Source organism: Dendroctonus ponderosae, unplaced genomic scaffold (genome assembly GCF_020466585.1).
Source record: "Dendroctonus ponderosae isolate FM_Combo_2020 unplaced genomic scaffold, Dpon_F_20191213v2 Dpon_F_20191213_6, whole genome shotgun sequence".
Taxonomy (NCBI): domain Eukaryota; kingdom Metazoa; phylum Arthropoda; class Insecta; order Coleoptera; family Curculionidae; genus Dendroctonus; species Dendroctonus ponderosae.
This window is the reverse complement of record NW_026018814.1, coordinates 11,283,110-11,301,650: the sequence shown is the minus strand read 5'-3', so window position 1 is coordinate 11,301,650 and position 18,541 is coordinate 11,283,110. Positions and strand designations below refer to the sequence as shown.

The 18,541-nt window shown below is 32.2% G+C and overlaps 1 protein-coding gene and 1 long non-coding RNA gene across 2 annotated transcripts in view; one reads left to right on the top strand and one right to left on the bottom strand.

Annotated features, from left to right (window-relative positions):
* LOC109545111 (nephrin) overlaps positions 1–9,572 on the top strand; it is a gene marked incomplete at its 3' end in the record, with an annotated part of 199,135 nt that extends 189,563 nt beyond the window's left edge. Inside the window, 4 exon segments of the mRNA XM_048667799.1 lie at positions 514–817; positions 4,302–4,448; positions 4,960–5,162; positions 9,434–9,572. Of these exon segments, the coding sequence (XP_048523756.1) occupies positions 514–817; positions 4,302–4,448; positions 4,960–5,162; positions 9,434–9,572 (793 nt within the window).
* The window catches only part of LOC109545126, a 42,901-nt gene that overhangs the window by 19,863 nt on the left and 4,497 nt on the right, over positions 1–18,541 (bottom strand). The gene's annotated exons all lie outside the window — the stretch shown is intronic.

The window sequence follows — 18,541 nt, the reverse complement described above, 5'->3', positions numbered from 1 at the left end:
TGCATATTTGGTTACCTGAGGCTGATGTTGAAATTGAGCAAGTAAACCAATGAAGGATAAACAGTACGCCTGTTGATAAGGGATTTTAGAAAAACGCTGATAAAAAATAGTATTAGAGGGTTGAAAAAATCGTTTATATTTCAAATGCACCTTACAAATTCAACAATTGCATTGGTGCTCAATAATAGAGTTTTTTTAAGTAGATATGAGTAATTTATTCGCTAAAGTATAGGCCGTTCTTCAAACCGATTTTAACGCTTTTCATACCTGCAGAATGTTTCTAGTCGAGAAGCTTCCGGAGGAATTTTTACTTCATAGAAAGTGTAAAAATAATTACTGAACAAAACTTTTTTGTCTTAAATAATAACTGAAAAAAATTTCGCACAGAAAAAACCAGTTGAGAAAACGCTTATATTATTTGAATGACTTTTAAGTTGTACGGTGTTGAACGTAAAATGCGAAAAATAAAATAAATAAAATGATTTTACTGAAATCAATGATTATAATTTACAGGTTGATTCTGAACCTGCTCCCATAGAATATCGATGGAGTTTCAACAGCACTCCAGGTATTTCAAGAGATTTAAGCAAACACTCTACAGAAGAAGGTGGTATTAGTATATTGACCTACATCCCACATGAAGCTGCTGATTATGGCACTCTGCAATGCTACAGCAGAAATGATATTGGTTGGCAAAGAATATCCTGTGCATACCATGTGGTACCTGCCGGTAAACCTGACCCACCACAAAACTGCGGACTTACGAATATAACTCATCATTCCGTAGTTGTTTCGTGCCAAAAAGGATTTGATGGAGGTAAGACATTTTTACGATTTGCTTTGATATTTCGTCTTTAACTACCTTCCACCAAATATTTAATATGTAGCCTAACCCTTCAACGCTCTTCTAATTCTTATCAGGCGGCGATTATTTTATCTATTTCATTATGAAATCACTAACTTTCTAATTGCACGCAAACATATTTCTATGAAAACGAAAAACATTCTACTCTACTATTATATTCAAGATGGATCTTGTTAGAGCGCAAAGACTTATTCGAAGTATAAGCTGTTATCAAGTAACAGATTTTCCAGATCGCCTCCTTTACATTACCACATCCATCCGACATACTAATATATGGGAAATGTAATTTCATTGAAGAGAAATGGCATAAGATTTACTACCTTTCGCAGCATCTGGTTAAAGATTAATTAACATTTTAAGTTGCATCCAATTAATACTTGTCGTTAGCATACACAGGCAGAGAAATGTATTGCATTGTCAAAGATGCGGTTAATTAAGAGAGTACTCCTATATTAATCAGCAAGGCATTCGATTGCCGGGATTTAGTCTTAAGGGCTTCATTAAAAATAGGCATTATTTGCTGAAATATTGAAGAAGACTGCACAAACAAACAGGGTGTTGGACGTTATCAATTCTTTTGCACAATTAGCTCGTGAGATAAAGCGCATATGCAATGAATACCGAATAAGCGAAGCTAAAACTAACCAAACTGGCCCCAAAAAAACAATTTCTTGCTGAAAGCTTATTATATTTCCATTTCACATCAGCTTTCGACAGAATAACCTTATTATTCGAGCAATATTAAAGCCTCTTTCCCCAGTCTGATAATTGAAGTAGTGAGGATAATTTCATAAATTTACCCATCTCTTATGTAAATGTGGCACGGTACATAGCGGGCGTATATAAAATTCATCAGGTACAAGTTTCCTCTAGCAGCTGCGTGGTTATGACAGCCGCTTTGTGAACTCAGCTAATTTGCATGATATAAAACTATATCGAAAGCGATACAAGTGAATTGCACTCTAGGTGAACGTTCTGGACGATTTTATATTTTTAATTTTCGTTCGCTTACTAAATGCAAAAAATAGAAAAAAAGGGTTTTTGCAATTTGCGGTGCTACCGGTTTAATACTAAATGCTACTATGGTCTAAAAAGTTTTCATACTTGTGACTTTTTAATAATTGGCAAAAAAATATTACAAGAATAGTTATCACACAGAACTATCAAGTATTAATAAATATAAAAAAGTGAGCGTCATATTCTATTATGTTATGTAGGTACTGACGAATATTTCATACTATAAAAGGCTAAACAAAAACAATTAATGTATCTATTTTAAACGATTTTAATTTACTACCGATATTAGCGAATTGTGTTAAGCTTTTGAGTATATGAATCTCAAAAAATTGGAAACAAATATAAGCCAATGCAGCTGAAAATTAATCAACAGTATTTGCTGTGTATGTTATACAATAATCATTAATGGAAACACGACCTCGCACGCCTCGAACTCATTTGCAATGTTGCAATGATTTTAAAAAGAAATTGAGCAATTTATTATTAATATTATTAGCACCAGCTCTCGCATCACATAATTTCATGAGTTTATCAGCAAAAGCAAACACCGATTTATAAAACAAACTACACAAAAAGAAACAGACTGATTAATACCACGTTTTATTCTAGCGTAAAAACAAATCTGAATATAAAGCGTTTGAAAAATAAATAAGAAACAACCGTTTTGTATTTTCTCAGATAACAAATAAAGTAGCTTTAGATATTAGCGTTCAATAAATGTAAAATATGAAAATTTATGATGCACAGATGAAGTCACGTTTCGTAATATAAAAAGCGATAAAAACCATTTTGTTCTGATTAATGGACATTGGCTGAAGCAAAAGGGGAATCTTAATTGGCTTTGCCTTATGATTTGGTACTTTAGCAGGATTAAAAATAAATTTACATGCGAAATTCAGAAAAACTAATGACGATCAGATTAATCAAACTTTTTCAATGGAATTTTAAACGAAAAATCGGGACAAAATCTGTTGAATATCGACAGTGGCATTAAAAATTCGATTTCTTTTGGATTAGAAAGACTCGAGAAAAAACGCTCATCAAACATTTTTAAACAGCTGCCAAATGACTAAATAAACCTTTAACCGTAGTGATTGTTTCCGGATCAAGCAACTTTAAGTTCATATAAATGTTACACAATGAAACAATCGCCGTAAAGAATAAAAATTAAATTTTTTGTATGAAAACTGTCTCGGGTGCGACAAATTCGCTAGAATTCATAAGCGGGTGTCAAACAGATAGATACAAATTGTTACAAATTACCTATTTCCAAAAGTTGATGAGCGAAACATCCTAGATATGCATGCAAAATCTTTTGAATCTTCAATCTTTTAATTAGCAGGTGTTCTAATAATCTGAGGCATTTTCCATTAACCCTTCAAATAAGGTATTTTTTTATAAATTTAGCAAATGTGGGTTTTCTTTAAATATCTCCGGAAATAGACTGAATTTTCCAATTTTTTTAAACATCAAAATGCGTAACGTTGTCCTAATTTGTAATTCGTGCTATTAACAGCTAGAATTTGTAACACCCTATAGAACATCTGACTCAAACGCCGGCCTATTATTTATCACATTTGAATACATGCAAATCATTAGAAACGTACGGGCACAATAAATATTTATACTGATGGTATTATCCAACGATCAACATACTGTATAAGGCATAAAAGAGTTGTTCAATTTCAGATAAACTTCTTATATTTTTCAATAAAATATTTTAGAGCTTTTCCTGACTACCGTAGTCAATATACTCGTTAAAAATTGCAGTAAAGTTAAATTACAAAAGCCAAAATGCCTGATTTTACTTCATAAATTCCGCAGGCAACGAAAGCAAACATGGTCTTAATTTAAGGGCCTCGAAATTTACACTAAAAATTATACTTTAAAGGTGGCTTAAAACTTTTTCTCCCTAAAACTTTGAATTTTCTTTCTTGTCGTTCCTGTCATAAGATTAAAAGTTATAATTTATTTTTCTTTCCCGTTTCATGTGCCTGTTCATTCCACTTCATTTTAAGGAACAATCATGTCTATTAGCCACAAATAGTACCTACATATTTATGTTGCAAAATAATTTGATTTAATCACTTGGATTTATCTGTTTAGATAAATGTCTTTGTGTCTTTTTTGCACACAAATATTCCCCGAAGAGCTTTTGAAACAACAAATTCTGTATTGTTAAATGACCGCGCGCATTAGACGTGTGTAAATAGACAAATTCTGCAGCCAGCTTAAGGCGCCAATCCGCACAATGCCCAAATTAAAGCCAGTTATTCACAAAGGAATTTGAGCTTTATTACATAGTGTGATGGGTTTATATCTATTGAGCGTGAATCTGAACTGCTGTAGTACATTAAGAGCCATAAATAAATCGGATTTATTTTCATGCATGCACTCACAAAGAAATTGTATTTTTCAGGGCTGAAGCAAAAATTCCTGCTGGTATTGTTCTCGGGGGAACTTTTCGTTGCCAACATATCCGCGCTCAGTAGCCCCGAATTTTACATACCGAATTTGGAGCCCGCCCAAGAATATTATGCTTCAATTTATTCATTCAACTCCAAAGGTTTGTATAAATTTATATTCGTATAAGTTTTCCATAGCGCTGTTATTTTGTACGTTTTATGTTTTTCATTGAATTACTGCACAAACTTCAAGGGAATAAATGCGCCCGATATTGATGCATCGGCATGCAATTTACGTTGCAAGTCTAGCTGTAAAATAGCAAAAACGCTTATAAGCATCCACAGTTGTTCCTGCTCCAAATTCAGCAAATTTTTATCGGTGAATGGAGCGAAAAAGTCCAATCTATGGAGTTTTCGTTAACAACCTAGCATATTGAGGTTTTTTTTTATGGAAACCGCAGTTGCTGTACCACAGGGATGCAAATCTTAGTCCAACAAATTAATGTCCAGCAGCATAATTATACCTTTCATAGATGAAAAGATTATTGCAAAGTATTGACTACCGTGTGTGTTACCATCAACAAATTATAAATATAAATCATTATTGAAGAGAGTACTACAACGAAATGGAAGTTAACCCCAAGTTTAAATCACAATCCTTTCCTCATTCAGGTTCTTCAAAGAACACTCAACCAATTATCCTTCGCACATTACCGGCACCAGGTTTAAAAGAACTGCGAAGATCTACCGAACCAACAGATAGTCCAAAAACTGGAATATCTGGCCCTTGGCTATACATTCTACTTGCAGCAGGATCAACTTTCATTGTAGCTGCAGCTATTGGGTTGATTGTATTTGTCATCAGACGATTTAAGGTAATTTTATGTTTTTCAATATTACATAAATATAGGCTCGGTAGTGAAAATGGAAAACTTTCAATATAATTTACCCAAATCTCGCCCTTTTGAATGGTTAATGTCAGATTGTTCCCTGTGGAAACCACTAGTAATATAAGTTTATACAGATATGCTTTGTGTTCTCCTTGCCTCAGTTACACGCCCCGATGTAAAGTTAAACAGAAGTTCTACGTACGTGAACTGAGGGGCAATTTTGTGCTATTATATCAAGTCAATAAACATTTCACTAAGGACTAATTTACATTAATAAACGATTTTTCAATGAAGAATTCAAACAGTTTTGGAATATACTCTGGACGCAGTTTTCAGATTTATCACTAAAGTTGAAAAGCAAAATATCTTGACTAATTAACAATCAACGTGTTACTAAAAATATTAAAATCTTCTCATATAAAAAGCTCAAAAATTGTAACACACGTTATAAAAAATAAAAAGTATTGAGTTCAAGTGAAGACTTCCAAAATATTGTCGGTATTGTTTCGAATAGTTACAAGAATTAGCTGAAGTATCTGGTGCCAAATGACTTGTCTATAATTGAACCACTAGCTGTACCCTTAACAGATTAGCTATAGAGCGATCTAGAGTATATTCTCATTAGTGTTTAATCTGAATATGGGAAGCTCAGAGCTGTTATGCGGTATGTTCAACATTAATCCCACAGGTTCTCATTAAGTAAAGCAGCTTTACTTAATTAGATTTAGACAAGAAAGTGCTCGATTTGGTCTTTGATGTGATAACAACACCTAGATTTACATTTATTGCATTGTTGTGAAACTAACTATAGAATGTCCATTGTAATACTTATGAAAGTATAAGTTTTATAACGGAAATATATAAATATCCAATGCTTTCATTTCAAAAGTTTAAAATAATACAGTTTGTCTTTAAATTCTTCTCGAACAGTAACCAAAATTAAATGACAAATTCAACGCTGTCTTCAACACTTCAACAAAAAGTCTGCACACTTTTGATATTCGATCATTCAGTTTTTGCATACCATTCATTAGGTGTGCTTTTGTAAACAAAGATTTTCAAATGACCCCATCAAAAAAGTTAGTCAAAGTTTCATCAAGCATCATGGCCTCGTTTTCATCCGTTTGATTTTGTAAATATTAACATTCTCCAGAAGATGAAGATACGGCTATGGGCTCAAATTGTCAATTTCCACGCAAAATCAATGTTTACGCAGAAAATCTGGACAAAATTTTAGCCAATTTTAAGCCAAACTAGTCGATTTTTTATCTTCTAGAAAATGGATACAGCCATTTAACATCCATCCATTGGTTGAAAAACCAAATAGATAAAAATTTCATTTATATGATTCTTATTAAAAAACGTTCATGTGGATTGTTAAGGCGAAATACTGAAATCCAAGAAATTATAATAGAATTCATAACTCGACGCTAAACAATGTGAACTTTTAAACTAGAGAGATTAACACAGGGACACTAATTAATCTGATCAACTCTATAGCATCAAAGGCCCCAAAAAAAATTACGAGGAAGATTTTACTCATTTCTTCTCTCAGTCTTTTTAATAAACACATTTTTTTAATTGGTTTTTTCGGATTATCATGCATTTCCGCTTAATTTTTCATTTTATTTTCCTTTTATTCAACTGCCCAAACTGATCCAGTTCTCCAAGAAATCTGATTCATTCCACAACTTTGCACATTATTTTATTTCACTGCTGCTTTAGAAACTATCGAAAACTAAAATCTGCTTGTTATAACCGGTCAGGTTTTCACTTCATAGGTTTTTGGCTGCCAATATTAATTTTCACTGCTGTTACTATGTATATATCATTTACATACTATGCAAATGACTCAAATCCATATAGAAACAAATCACTCCGACCTTCATATAATGGCCAAGTCCAAACATATTCCCATTTAAATCAATAATGTCATCATAAAATTCGCTAACGACTTTAGGCTCTTTTTCATCCGATCTATTTATAAGATATCAAGTAAATGACACCTTTGGGAGCCGTTCTCCTTTTTCGTCCCTCGTTTTGGTTTAGCTAATGACCGCTTGATCTAATGTTACAGCCTTGCTAATGTGAAAAAGTAGTCGCCCTTAAGTGTCGATCATCCAGTTTTATTTCAGCCTTTTTTTAGGGTTCATTGAAAGCCAATCTGATATTGTCAGTTAGAACAATTATTGGAAGTTAATCTATTTAACAATTATGTCCGCAATCTCAGTACAAGAAACGATGATACTTTCGAGTGATGAACAATAAGTTTTTTTGTTGATAAAGCTGAATTTTTCACTTTTTATGATCATTTACAAATGTAGAATGTATTTTTCAAGGAATTTGGACCGCAATTAACGCCACAACTTAACTGGTCGCGTCATACACCGCAACCTCGATCATAATTTAGTTAATCCTCCAGGTTTGCTTTTTAATTTCTCCGGGTTTCTTCGGCTGCAAAATCAAATTGAATTTCCTCTTAATCGACTTTCGTTTATTCCAGCTAGCGATTAGAGCTCGGTATTATTTTCTAGACTCCGAGCTGTTGGTCCAATTAAACTTGTCGTCATTCGGTGCCATGGTAAAAACCCCATTTGAGATTAAATAAATACTGGATCGGCACGTTTGTCGAAACCATTTCCATTCGTACGATAAATATTTGGCATGTACCAATTTAAACTGTCTAAATAATGCAGAGGCCAGTTTTGTGCAGCCTGATTAAAAATGTCCAATGTTTCATTTTAATTTTGATAACCACTGTAATATATGGCAATTACACTTTGGAGGTTTCGATTTGCTCCATTTTCGCCAGAGTTAATTGCCTTTTTTTCTGCTTATTTATAGAGTCGAGTAATGTAACAACATCAAGATTTGTGTTTTTTGCTTTTAACCGAAGGAAACCCAACAAATTTACTGAAAACACAATAAATATGTTGAGAGCTTATAGGTATATTATTATAGTAAACCTTCGTGTTAAAATTCTTTAAACCAATTTGTTTCATATTTGCAAAACATTTTTGTTGCAGGATATTTCGCATCAAAAATTTTGGTTTTTTTATTGTGTCTTTTATTGCGGATTGGTAAAGAGCGTTCTTATTTCATAACAAAGGACGAATCCTTCAGAAAACACTCTTAGGCTCAAGGAGTTGGAAAAATTCCAATCAGTAAAAAAATATTTTAGAAAAGTGTCGATAGCAATTCTTCTATATTTATAAAAAAGATGCCTGTAAAAGAGTATATTAATAAATTATTAAATAAAGATAATTTAATGTAAATTTGTAAAATTACATTRCATTAAATTTGTAAAAAAACAGATAAATAAAACTGATTTSAGGGTATTTAAAATATGAGGTATTTAAAATAATRAAAAACAGAGATATATTCATAAAAAACAWACATRAAAACAGMGAATTTCAAAATTTCGGGCTRCTKYAGCAATTTTACCATATGAAAATTTCACTAAATCAGCAAAAAAAAGTGAAATTATTTATTTTAATTAATTAAGARGCTTTATGTTTAATWAATTTAAGCTATTTAATTATGCTAAAATCTGAAGTAGACGAAAGGTACTCACCAAAATTAAAATATCATCAAAATTTTCAATWATTTTTTMTCTATTATGAAACAATGAGGTTTAGGCCAAAATCAACAGTGACAATTTAACAATTACCTTTTGGTAAAGATTTCGTTCTTTAGTGTGGATTAAGAGCRGTCTTTATCAATCTCTAGTCAAAGATGTGARGAACATCTGTATTTTTAATAAGGCGAACATTTTTGTACGTTACCCAACAAAAACTATTTGAAAACATGAACCCGCCTCAACCAGAGAATCAAGAAAGAGAAGAGAGAAAGAATCTATTTCAGTTTCAGTTTTTACAATATTTGAACGTTCTGAAGAAACTGTTTCCATGTTAAGTAGCTAATCTTTGGTTTACGATTGTTTTTACTTACTTTAGTTTTAGTTTGTCTTCGTTTTAACTATGTGGAAAAAGTTTGTCTGGGTGAATTTATTAAATATTTGCCATAACACTAAGCAATTCCAGTTAGCAACTGAAGCAATCTGCGCCTCAGATGGATTGATTGTGTCTATTCTGATGAAAACTAGAGAACTCGTCACTTAATTCCGGCAACAAATATACATATGCTCAATTAAAGTATAAAATCATAAAAAATAATGTAATTTGAGGGCGCACTAGTTGATAAAGTATAAAAATCTGTATTAAGAAAACGTTAATATATATTTTAAATAATTTAAGGTGGAAACACCCGTTAGACATCCCCCGGTTGGAAGGCCGAAGCCAGAAGAAACACCATCACACTCTCTAGTGGAACCAATTCTCACCGATACTATACAGGAAGATGATAACAATCCTGATCTTATACCTCCCACATATGGTGAGTAGTTGTTATATTATAGTCACTAACTAACTACCAAAATAGGTACTAAGAGAGCCTACATAAAATATATTCACATTATTAAATATCGGAAATTTAATTCACCTAAACCTTGTTAAAAAAAAACATTTTTGTTCAATATGAAAATATTTTTAATTTAATCGCGTTATTTCGCCATCCAAAATTTGAGAAAGTTTCAACTTTAACACAGCCAATCAAAGGGATTTTTAGTCTGAGTTTCAGATAGTTTCCAAACTTTTCTATCATCAGTTAGAACCATAAATATCTATTAAAGTAATAAATACACGAGTTTAACATTGAGTAAGTAATACTCAATAAAATAAAATATGTGTATTTAAAGAATTTCAATATGGACGTCATCGAATTTCTACAGAATTTTATAGAATTCTAGAAGAAATAAAATAATTGATTGAAAATATTCTATTGACTGCGAAGTGAGTATTCCAAGATAAAGACCAAAGTCTAAGTGAAACCAGCCATAACCATCGAATAAATTCATTAAATGAATCGACGTTTATTTATACTACTATTATCAAGACAATGTCTTAGAGAAATTAAAAATATCTTGCGTGCAAAAGAAACTTAGCAGACTAGTTTCAAAACTTTAATTTCCGACAACAGCAGCAAATTGCGTTCCAGTTATCATTAAAGAGATTTTATCTCCTTCTATGAGCTGAGATTAAACGAGCAGAAAAATAATATTTTACTGTATTTATGGATCTATTATATCATTCCCGCAATGGGAAATTGCTCGAAAATAAACGTTCGGAATTAATTAAAAAACGCTCCCCTTTAAATGTAGTTTTATTAATTGATATTATCTAATTGGCCGCACATGTCAGTCATTTAAAAACTGAGAAAATAATATTCACCTAGTGAATCCGATGAGATTGGATCAATTTTATGAAAATAGTGTTAAAATGTCAAAATCTTGATATAATTTATGTTTCAATATAAGCCTCTCATGTTCATACTCGCTTCAATTAGAACACTGGATTAACAAACTACGAACAAACTCCATTACTGACTTGTCTCGATTATATATTAATATTTTTCTAGTTGCCACCCGCACGACCAAATTTCGAAGCAAGTATTAATTCTGAAATGAGGCTGATCCGAATGTGGAAGTTTGAGTCCTTAACAAATATTAGAAACTTTGGAAGGTTTCGGATAAATTGAGTCGAATACAGTTATTTGCTAATCCAGAATTGGGACAAACTTACCTAATAAACCGATAGAGATGTAAGGAGGACCCTTGGAAGTTTTTCAAGCAAATATGGTCGAAGAGAGGATTCGAAACTTGCCAAGTGGGGGAAAATGCGGAAAAAATTGGAAATACGTCGTTTAGATGTGGATGAGCTATTTACTGACTTTGAGCCTTATTAAATTTCTGCTGCAATTTGTTTAGAAAAATCTATTTAAAGAAGTTGGAAGAGGGCTTGCGGTCAATTTAGACCTTTTGATGCAAAAAATATTGACCGAGTAACCATTTCCTCTAATAGATTATATACATTTAATATTATATTCAATTTAATAATGAGCTGGACTTCTAACCAATTTGATTGAAGTCCTAATTGAGCTGAATTAACATTCTTTTGCAACAGGCGATATCTAAGTAGTTTCCCATGAACTACTAAAAAGTTACTTTTGTGATCCCTCATTATCTTTTATAAAAATTACATGATTAGTTGGAATATTAAGTTTACATTTAATATCCATATATTAATAGCTTATTCCCCGTTCGACACGTGTTTAAATAATCATTAGAAAACTGATTGAATACATCGATTAATGTCAATAACACCACTGGTGGATCCGCCTGGATTATATATTGAATTGGATTCCAACCTGATTGATGGATTTACGAGTGGTTCACGTTTCCAGGAGACAAAATTTGCTTCTAGTTGACGTTCTATTATATTGCCATTTTTTTAATATGTATATACATTAAGCAATAATAGTGGCTTAACGAATCAGAGGCAAAAAAACCGCTTTAAAAATTGCTACAAATTTCCGATAAATTAACGCTAAAATATATTGCACAATATCTATATATGCTGAATAAATCCACTCATTTGGCATGATGTTTAAAATATGGAGGTGTAAGCAAATAAATAATGGTATTTAGAATTTAACTGTAAATTGTGCCAATGTGTACAATGGGGCTGCATGATATATTTGAAATAAAAGTTTGTTGTCATGAAAGTTGATAGCGAATTCCACAAAATGTATGTGAGTTCTAAGGGAATTTCAGTACTTTACTAAATAGATCTCAGTTACTGTGGCAAATGAGCTAACCACTAGCATTGGCCCAGAATGATACAACCATTAATATATTTTTACTCGATGTAAGTCAACTGATTTAAAGGGTTGCGCGATTTTTGAAAGTCGAATTGGAGCGGTTAAACTTTTTCTTGCCACCGCAAAAATCGTTTCCATCTGTTTTAGAGGGAAATATCTGGGAATGTATGTAAAATAAATTATGGAAATAGAAAACACGGGAAAGGCAACATACAAACTATCCTCAGAAGTTCAAAGTGTCCTGTTTTCAACAAACCATTCCCAGAAAGGGACCACCTCATACGAAACCGAATTCGAAAAACATAGAAAAATGGTATAACAATATTCAAATAAAAAATAAACTAGACATATTCAATAAAAAAATGAACATACCAATTTTGCTTCTAAATAAAACACTCGAACACGCTTCTTTTTGACAAATAACACACCAACAACGCACTTGAATGGCAGGAAAACTACTAGTTTTTTAAACCTTTGATAATGTTTAGCACAAAAGACTATCATTTAACCATTGTAGTATAGTAGCACCCTGTATAATATATTATTATTAGTAATTAAGTAGGTTAATTGCATGTCTGTATAAACAGTGCAACTAAGCAATATATTTAGGAGGATTGATCCCGGGCTTGGGTAGGTGAATGTAGAACAATAGTAGTTGAGACATTAAAGATAAAGTACGTGCATTCGCTAGCAGTTTAGACTCTTTGACCATACCCCACTCTCCTCCATCCTGGAAAGAACTACACCATTGCGAACTTCAAACTCCAAAACGCTCATTTCACATCATAAGAAACTTACTTGAAAATAAACAACTTGAATTAACAACACATATTGGAAGATGCAGACGACACTACACTTGTAACCTACGAGAAACCGAATGGAAAGGAGACAAAAAACTTCAAAACAATCGATGGTTTTATATTTATAATTGGATAATTGGGAGTTACCAAATGCCAATAAAAATTACTTCTACTATCTAACCACAAAATTACAGGCGTGAGTGAACAAGTGAACCGAAAAAAAAATACTATTTTGTGTTTGTAATTTATTACAATTAATTTTAATTGCATTACGAAAATGTATGAAATACTTGAACAGGAATTGTAAGAAGAGCTATTCAGAACACTTACATACAGAAACAAATTTTCCGAACCCATATGTAGGCAATGGAAGAGTTAAGAAACTGAGAAAACTGAGCAATACATAAGAAAAGCAGAACAGACTGTACTAAGACTGATACAAAAATGTTGAGAAACCATTACACGATCCGTCCAACTAACTTCTTTCTATACGAACGTACACAAATGACAAAAATAAATGAAAGGCTGCGGCAAATCAAGGAAAGTGGAAGAACAATCCACACAACTGGCCTATATTGATCTCTGTTTGCGTAACAAGACAAACTAGTCAATCCCGATTTCGATTCTCTTTCTTTACTCGTATACAATACTTTAAGGTAGAGAAACCGAAATAAACGACGTTAGTTTTATTTTGATTATTGTAAATGTTCTTAACAAGAAACGTACAAAATAACATGGGCTAAAAGATTGATTGGTTGATGGTCTTTTAACGCAAAAATAAAGATTCTTAATAGAAAATATACATAATGTTATGAATATTGTTAAACTAACATTTTGGCGGAATCATCATGACCCGCAGAAGTCACGCCAATTAAAATGGGATAACATCAAAACACTAAAGACTTTATGAGCAGATAACTCAAAGGCAGCGAAATTCGTTTAGTTAATCCGATTCCATTTTATTTATCTTTGACGTTGGTTCATGGAAGAGTTCATTTTCAGCATCAATATCGAATAGGTTTAAACGTAATATAACCGAATTGAGAAAGCCCGGATTTATACTCTAGTTATCCAATAAAGAGAAACAAGGCCCTATAAAACCGAAAAAACCAATTCGATCACGCACACACACACACACCACCTCGCAAACCCAAACAAATAGCACTTTCTCTGATAAATTGGCCGGTTCTAGAGAAATCCCATGTCTGGAAAATAAGTTTCTCAAGTTCTTAGTAATCAGTCAATATGTGAAAACTTTCTGGGCGGGACCTGTGCCATTTCCCAAGGGTTTATGCTGCCGTACTTTATGTTGGGGACAGTCTATCGGGAGTTTTGATATTAATACAATACATTTCGTTCTTTCTTTCCGTGTGCGACTTGGAAAACCGGAAGCAGAGATTTTTCAATTTTTTCTCGACTTTTGTTTGCACTATTGGATGGGAAAAATTGCTGAATGTTCAATCTGATAAAATCGTCTTCTGGCTGGTCTTTGAAAATTAAATCAAAGCACTTTAGCTTATCGGTTAATCGAGCATTGTTAAGCCCACCAAATAATTTGAAATATTTGTTTAATGAACTTTGCTTGCTAATTATATAAATTAAGTTGAAAATTTGTTGTCTCGTGCTATTGCGAGTAGAAGTTGTAGGAGGCTGGCGATTTTTTCGAATAGCTGGTTTCTAAGCGGCTCTTTCTTGAACATTATTTGTATTCTGCATGCGTCTTCTAATCAAGAACGAAATCTTTTTCGTTTTTAGTGAAATTAAATAATTAATACAACCAGTGTAGCTAAACCTGATATAATGATTAGGCAAAAAAGCATAATGGTCGTTGTTAATCGACATCAAGTAAACTTGACGATAAAGGCTAATGCTCAATCTAAGAAAATTTAATTAAGCTGAGTTCGATAAGTCAAGGTGTAATTCAGTGTTCGCCTCAACCACTTAGGAGAACAATAAATTCAGTTATAGCTATTGTACTAATAGACCGTGCTTAGCAATATACATCCCCTATTATAGTTATTGTTTTGCGTTATATGGGCTAACAAATTAACTGAAATGAAGCAATGAGGAATTTAAAGGGTCGGGCCTAATACCGGTTCTATAATATATTATTATTTACTAGCCGTATGTGGCTTATTAAGCAGTTTATTGTAAGCTTTCCTTCTAGTATATGAGAGCAATTTTCATTTCCTGCGAGAGAATTATGTACACGTGGTCCATTAAAATGAAGCCACGTTTAGACATACCATGATTTTTTAAAATATATTACTGCTCCGATGAAATATACATTTAATTTTCGATTATGATGATTGATGATCGATAACTGCTTGTAATCATACAATTATTTGTATTTGAGTGTATACTCCACTCATATGAAAAAGTGTAATACAGTTTTTAAATTACTTTATTAACAAATAAAAATCATTATTTCTGATCTGAGTTGATCGATTTTAGCACGTACAGCTTGTTAGTTAATAGTTAGTGTGATCATTAAATTAACAATTATTCCGCATAAACAGCTTTCGTTATAGAATAGTTTCGAGATGATTCGAACTACCCGTTCTAGCTTCTTACATCATTATAAGTTAAGAGCACAGAACGAAAAGTTTTTTGAAGAGCTTTTAATATTTCAGAGGCATGGAAAACTCCAAGACCCTACTTGAGTGATGCACCATTAATAAACTGTTTAAAACTTAGAAAAAAAATCAAATTACACACCGAATGAAATCGACACTAGTACGAAATGAATAAATATGAAGAGTTATTCATGCGCAAAAGCCTCAAAAAATTAATAAATTATAATAATTTTACAAAAAAGAGACTGATGTCTCTAACATCAATAAAGACTCCGGGAAATATAAGAAGCTTCTAGCTACAATTGTAAACGGTATTAAGGTTAATATTTACTAAACTAATGTTCAATAAATTCATTGGGGGTATTTAGAAGCAATTAAGTATTTGGCACTACTTATTCACATTACGATATCTAATAATCCCCCGATAGTTAAGCTAACATTTAGAATCTTTTGAGGCAAAAATCTAGTTGAAGCGTCCTCGACATTCCAGCTGAATGTAAAAATTGTCGGTAAAGCCGTAAAGTTGACATATTTCGAAAAGTTCAAATTTCCAGCCAGCGTCAAGTTAACGTTGATTGATTAACAGCAATCGGAAAATAACAACTACCATCGTGGAAAATATTGTAAAACCAGTTTTGATAAATTGATGTACTGTGAATTTCACGCGAGATGGCAATGTATCAATAATTTGCAAATTTCTTTACTGTTCGGAATCTTCATATTTTTCTCCCTTCACTCACAATGAGTTAGTAACGCACGAATAACTTAACGAACGATAATTTGATCATAAAAAATAACGAAAAAACTAATACACAAAGTGAAAACGGTAATCGACCTCGAAATTGCTAGATGATAAAACGAGAAGCAGTCAAGAAAAGCTCAAATTAAAACCGCCTAATTCAAGATAATTACATTGTCTTAAACGATGAAAATAAATTACCAGAATTATTACCTTCACTATACTAACAAACAAGCAAATTCGGAGATAATTTCAAATTCAATCAATGCAGTTAAGTCAATTTCATTATTTTAAGGGAATTTTATATTCAAACATTACCATAAATACATTCATATTAAACTGTCTGTCTATCATTATCAAACAATCCTATAATTCCCTCATTCTTCACATTTTATCACATAAATCTGCATAGATATTCTTTTTCAAAAACTAGAATCTCATCCAATTAGTCTTATAGTATCTTATATAAAATATTCGTACGAAACGTTTAACCATCGCCACTTCCTCTATCAGAAAAAAATATAGAAACGATTAAACTGCAATTCAGTTAAAAATTTACTTGCTTCTTTCTTTTCGGTCTAGTTTAAGTGCAGTTGAACATCGTAAGGTGCTTAAAACAACCTAGCTTAAATAATTTAAAAGCTTGGAAAGTAATGAACTTAGCGCTGTAAGAAAATCAACTGCTACAAGATGTAGGTTGAAGAGGGCAATAATCGTTAGAACGAAAGCGTTTTAAAGGGCTTTTTGACACTTTCTTTTTAGGAAAATACCCCTAACTGAATATTCCTGAGAGCATACGTAATAGAGAGCACTAAACAATAATGCTTAGTGATAAATAATATAGTTGCATAATTTTATCATTAAATGCGATGAATAATAACAATTTCTTTAATTATATTTAAAATGTCACTTTAAGCCAATTAGGCTATTTAATGTACTGATTTAAAAAAGAAAGCAATTGAAAACAGAACTACTTCCGAAAAGTAATCAGGGTTCACATGAAAAGCTCTCATAAATAAAATGTATAAAAGACTAAACAAGAAAAATGTGAAATAATAGATCAAAAAAAACTAAATCCAAAAAAATCGAGCGTCTCATAAGATAATCATTTGAAGTTAACCAAGCCCTTCATTTTCAATATAGAGGGTGTCCCGTAAGCACATCATCAAAAGCGTGCTGCAACATTCTAGGGCTTAACACAAGAGGATCTGACTTAATTAAGTATCAAGTATTAATAATCAAGAGGAAATATTTGCTCCCACACTATTCATGGTAAAACTTCTTCAAAAAAAATCTTATATATCTTAAATATCGGTAGAATGATACCATGGATTTTAATTAAACTCGCTGGAAATGTGTTCTTATGTAAGACTCATATTTTGATGAAACAATCGAGTTCATCCGTTTTGGGCAAGTGATAAATTCTTGAGTATCTTAGTACAAAAATAACCAGAACTTTGTATTTGATAACTGGAATTAACAGATGTTTTTGCATTAATGCACTAATCTGTTTCGACATTTTGTGCTCATAATTAAATCTTGTAGCATGCATAGTTTGTCGTAGAGATTTGCAATTAATATCTGAAATCGTTTAATAGCAAGGAACCAAAAATATGTTTTTTGTAAAAACTATGAGTGCTGCAAGATTTTACAAAAAGTCCTAAATGTAAAAAGGCTCAGTGCATCAACTCATCATCAAAAAATGAGTTTATTGCAGTTACCAAATAAGAAGGTCTGGTAATTTTTGTACCAACACACTCAAAAATTCACCACTTGCCCAAAGCGGATGAACTCGGTTGCTGCATCAAAATATGAGCCTTCAGAAGAACAAAATCAGAACGAGTTTCAATTCAGTCACTTGATATTTCGAAAAACATAATTTTTTTAAGAACTTGGATAGAAGAGGAGTCAACATTTTTTTTCTGAATAAAAGTTTTATCAGATCGTCTATTTTGAGCCAAATAATGTCGCCGTATCCTTACGAAGCCTGTATATGCAAGTCTTACTGAGTTCATTAATTAATTTTAATGAATAACCAGAAACTATTGTCACGATTTTCGACCCATATTCAAACGACTTCGAATGTAAGTTCAACACACTTCTATCGGAAAACATCAATAATGGAATAAGAATGAGAAACTCACATAACTCTGAATTCACGTCATTCTCTCAGTTCACTACGAACGAATGGCACTCGTTCCATCTTATTAACAGTTCGAAAACAAGCCCTGCAAATTCTATATCGCAACCGGATAGAACTGATATTCATCTGCCGGTCCCTTGTACAATTAACTTGATTTTAGTCTTATTTTAAATATTAACTTGAAACTTGCTCTGTGTGATTTTATGACGAAAATTAGCTCTAAATAGGACAAAATATCTGAACTTGGTACATCTTCTTGACATTCTAGAGTAAGTTTTTTATTAATATATGTATATTTTCACATTTAGGAATGTTTTCCGGGCTTTGAAGCCGTGGTCTATGGGAATTTCTTCCTGACGTTTCGTCCACAACTGCGGTGGACATTATCA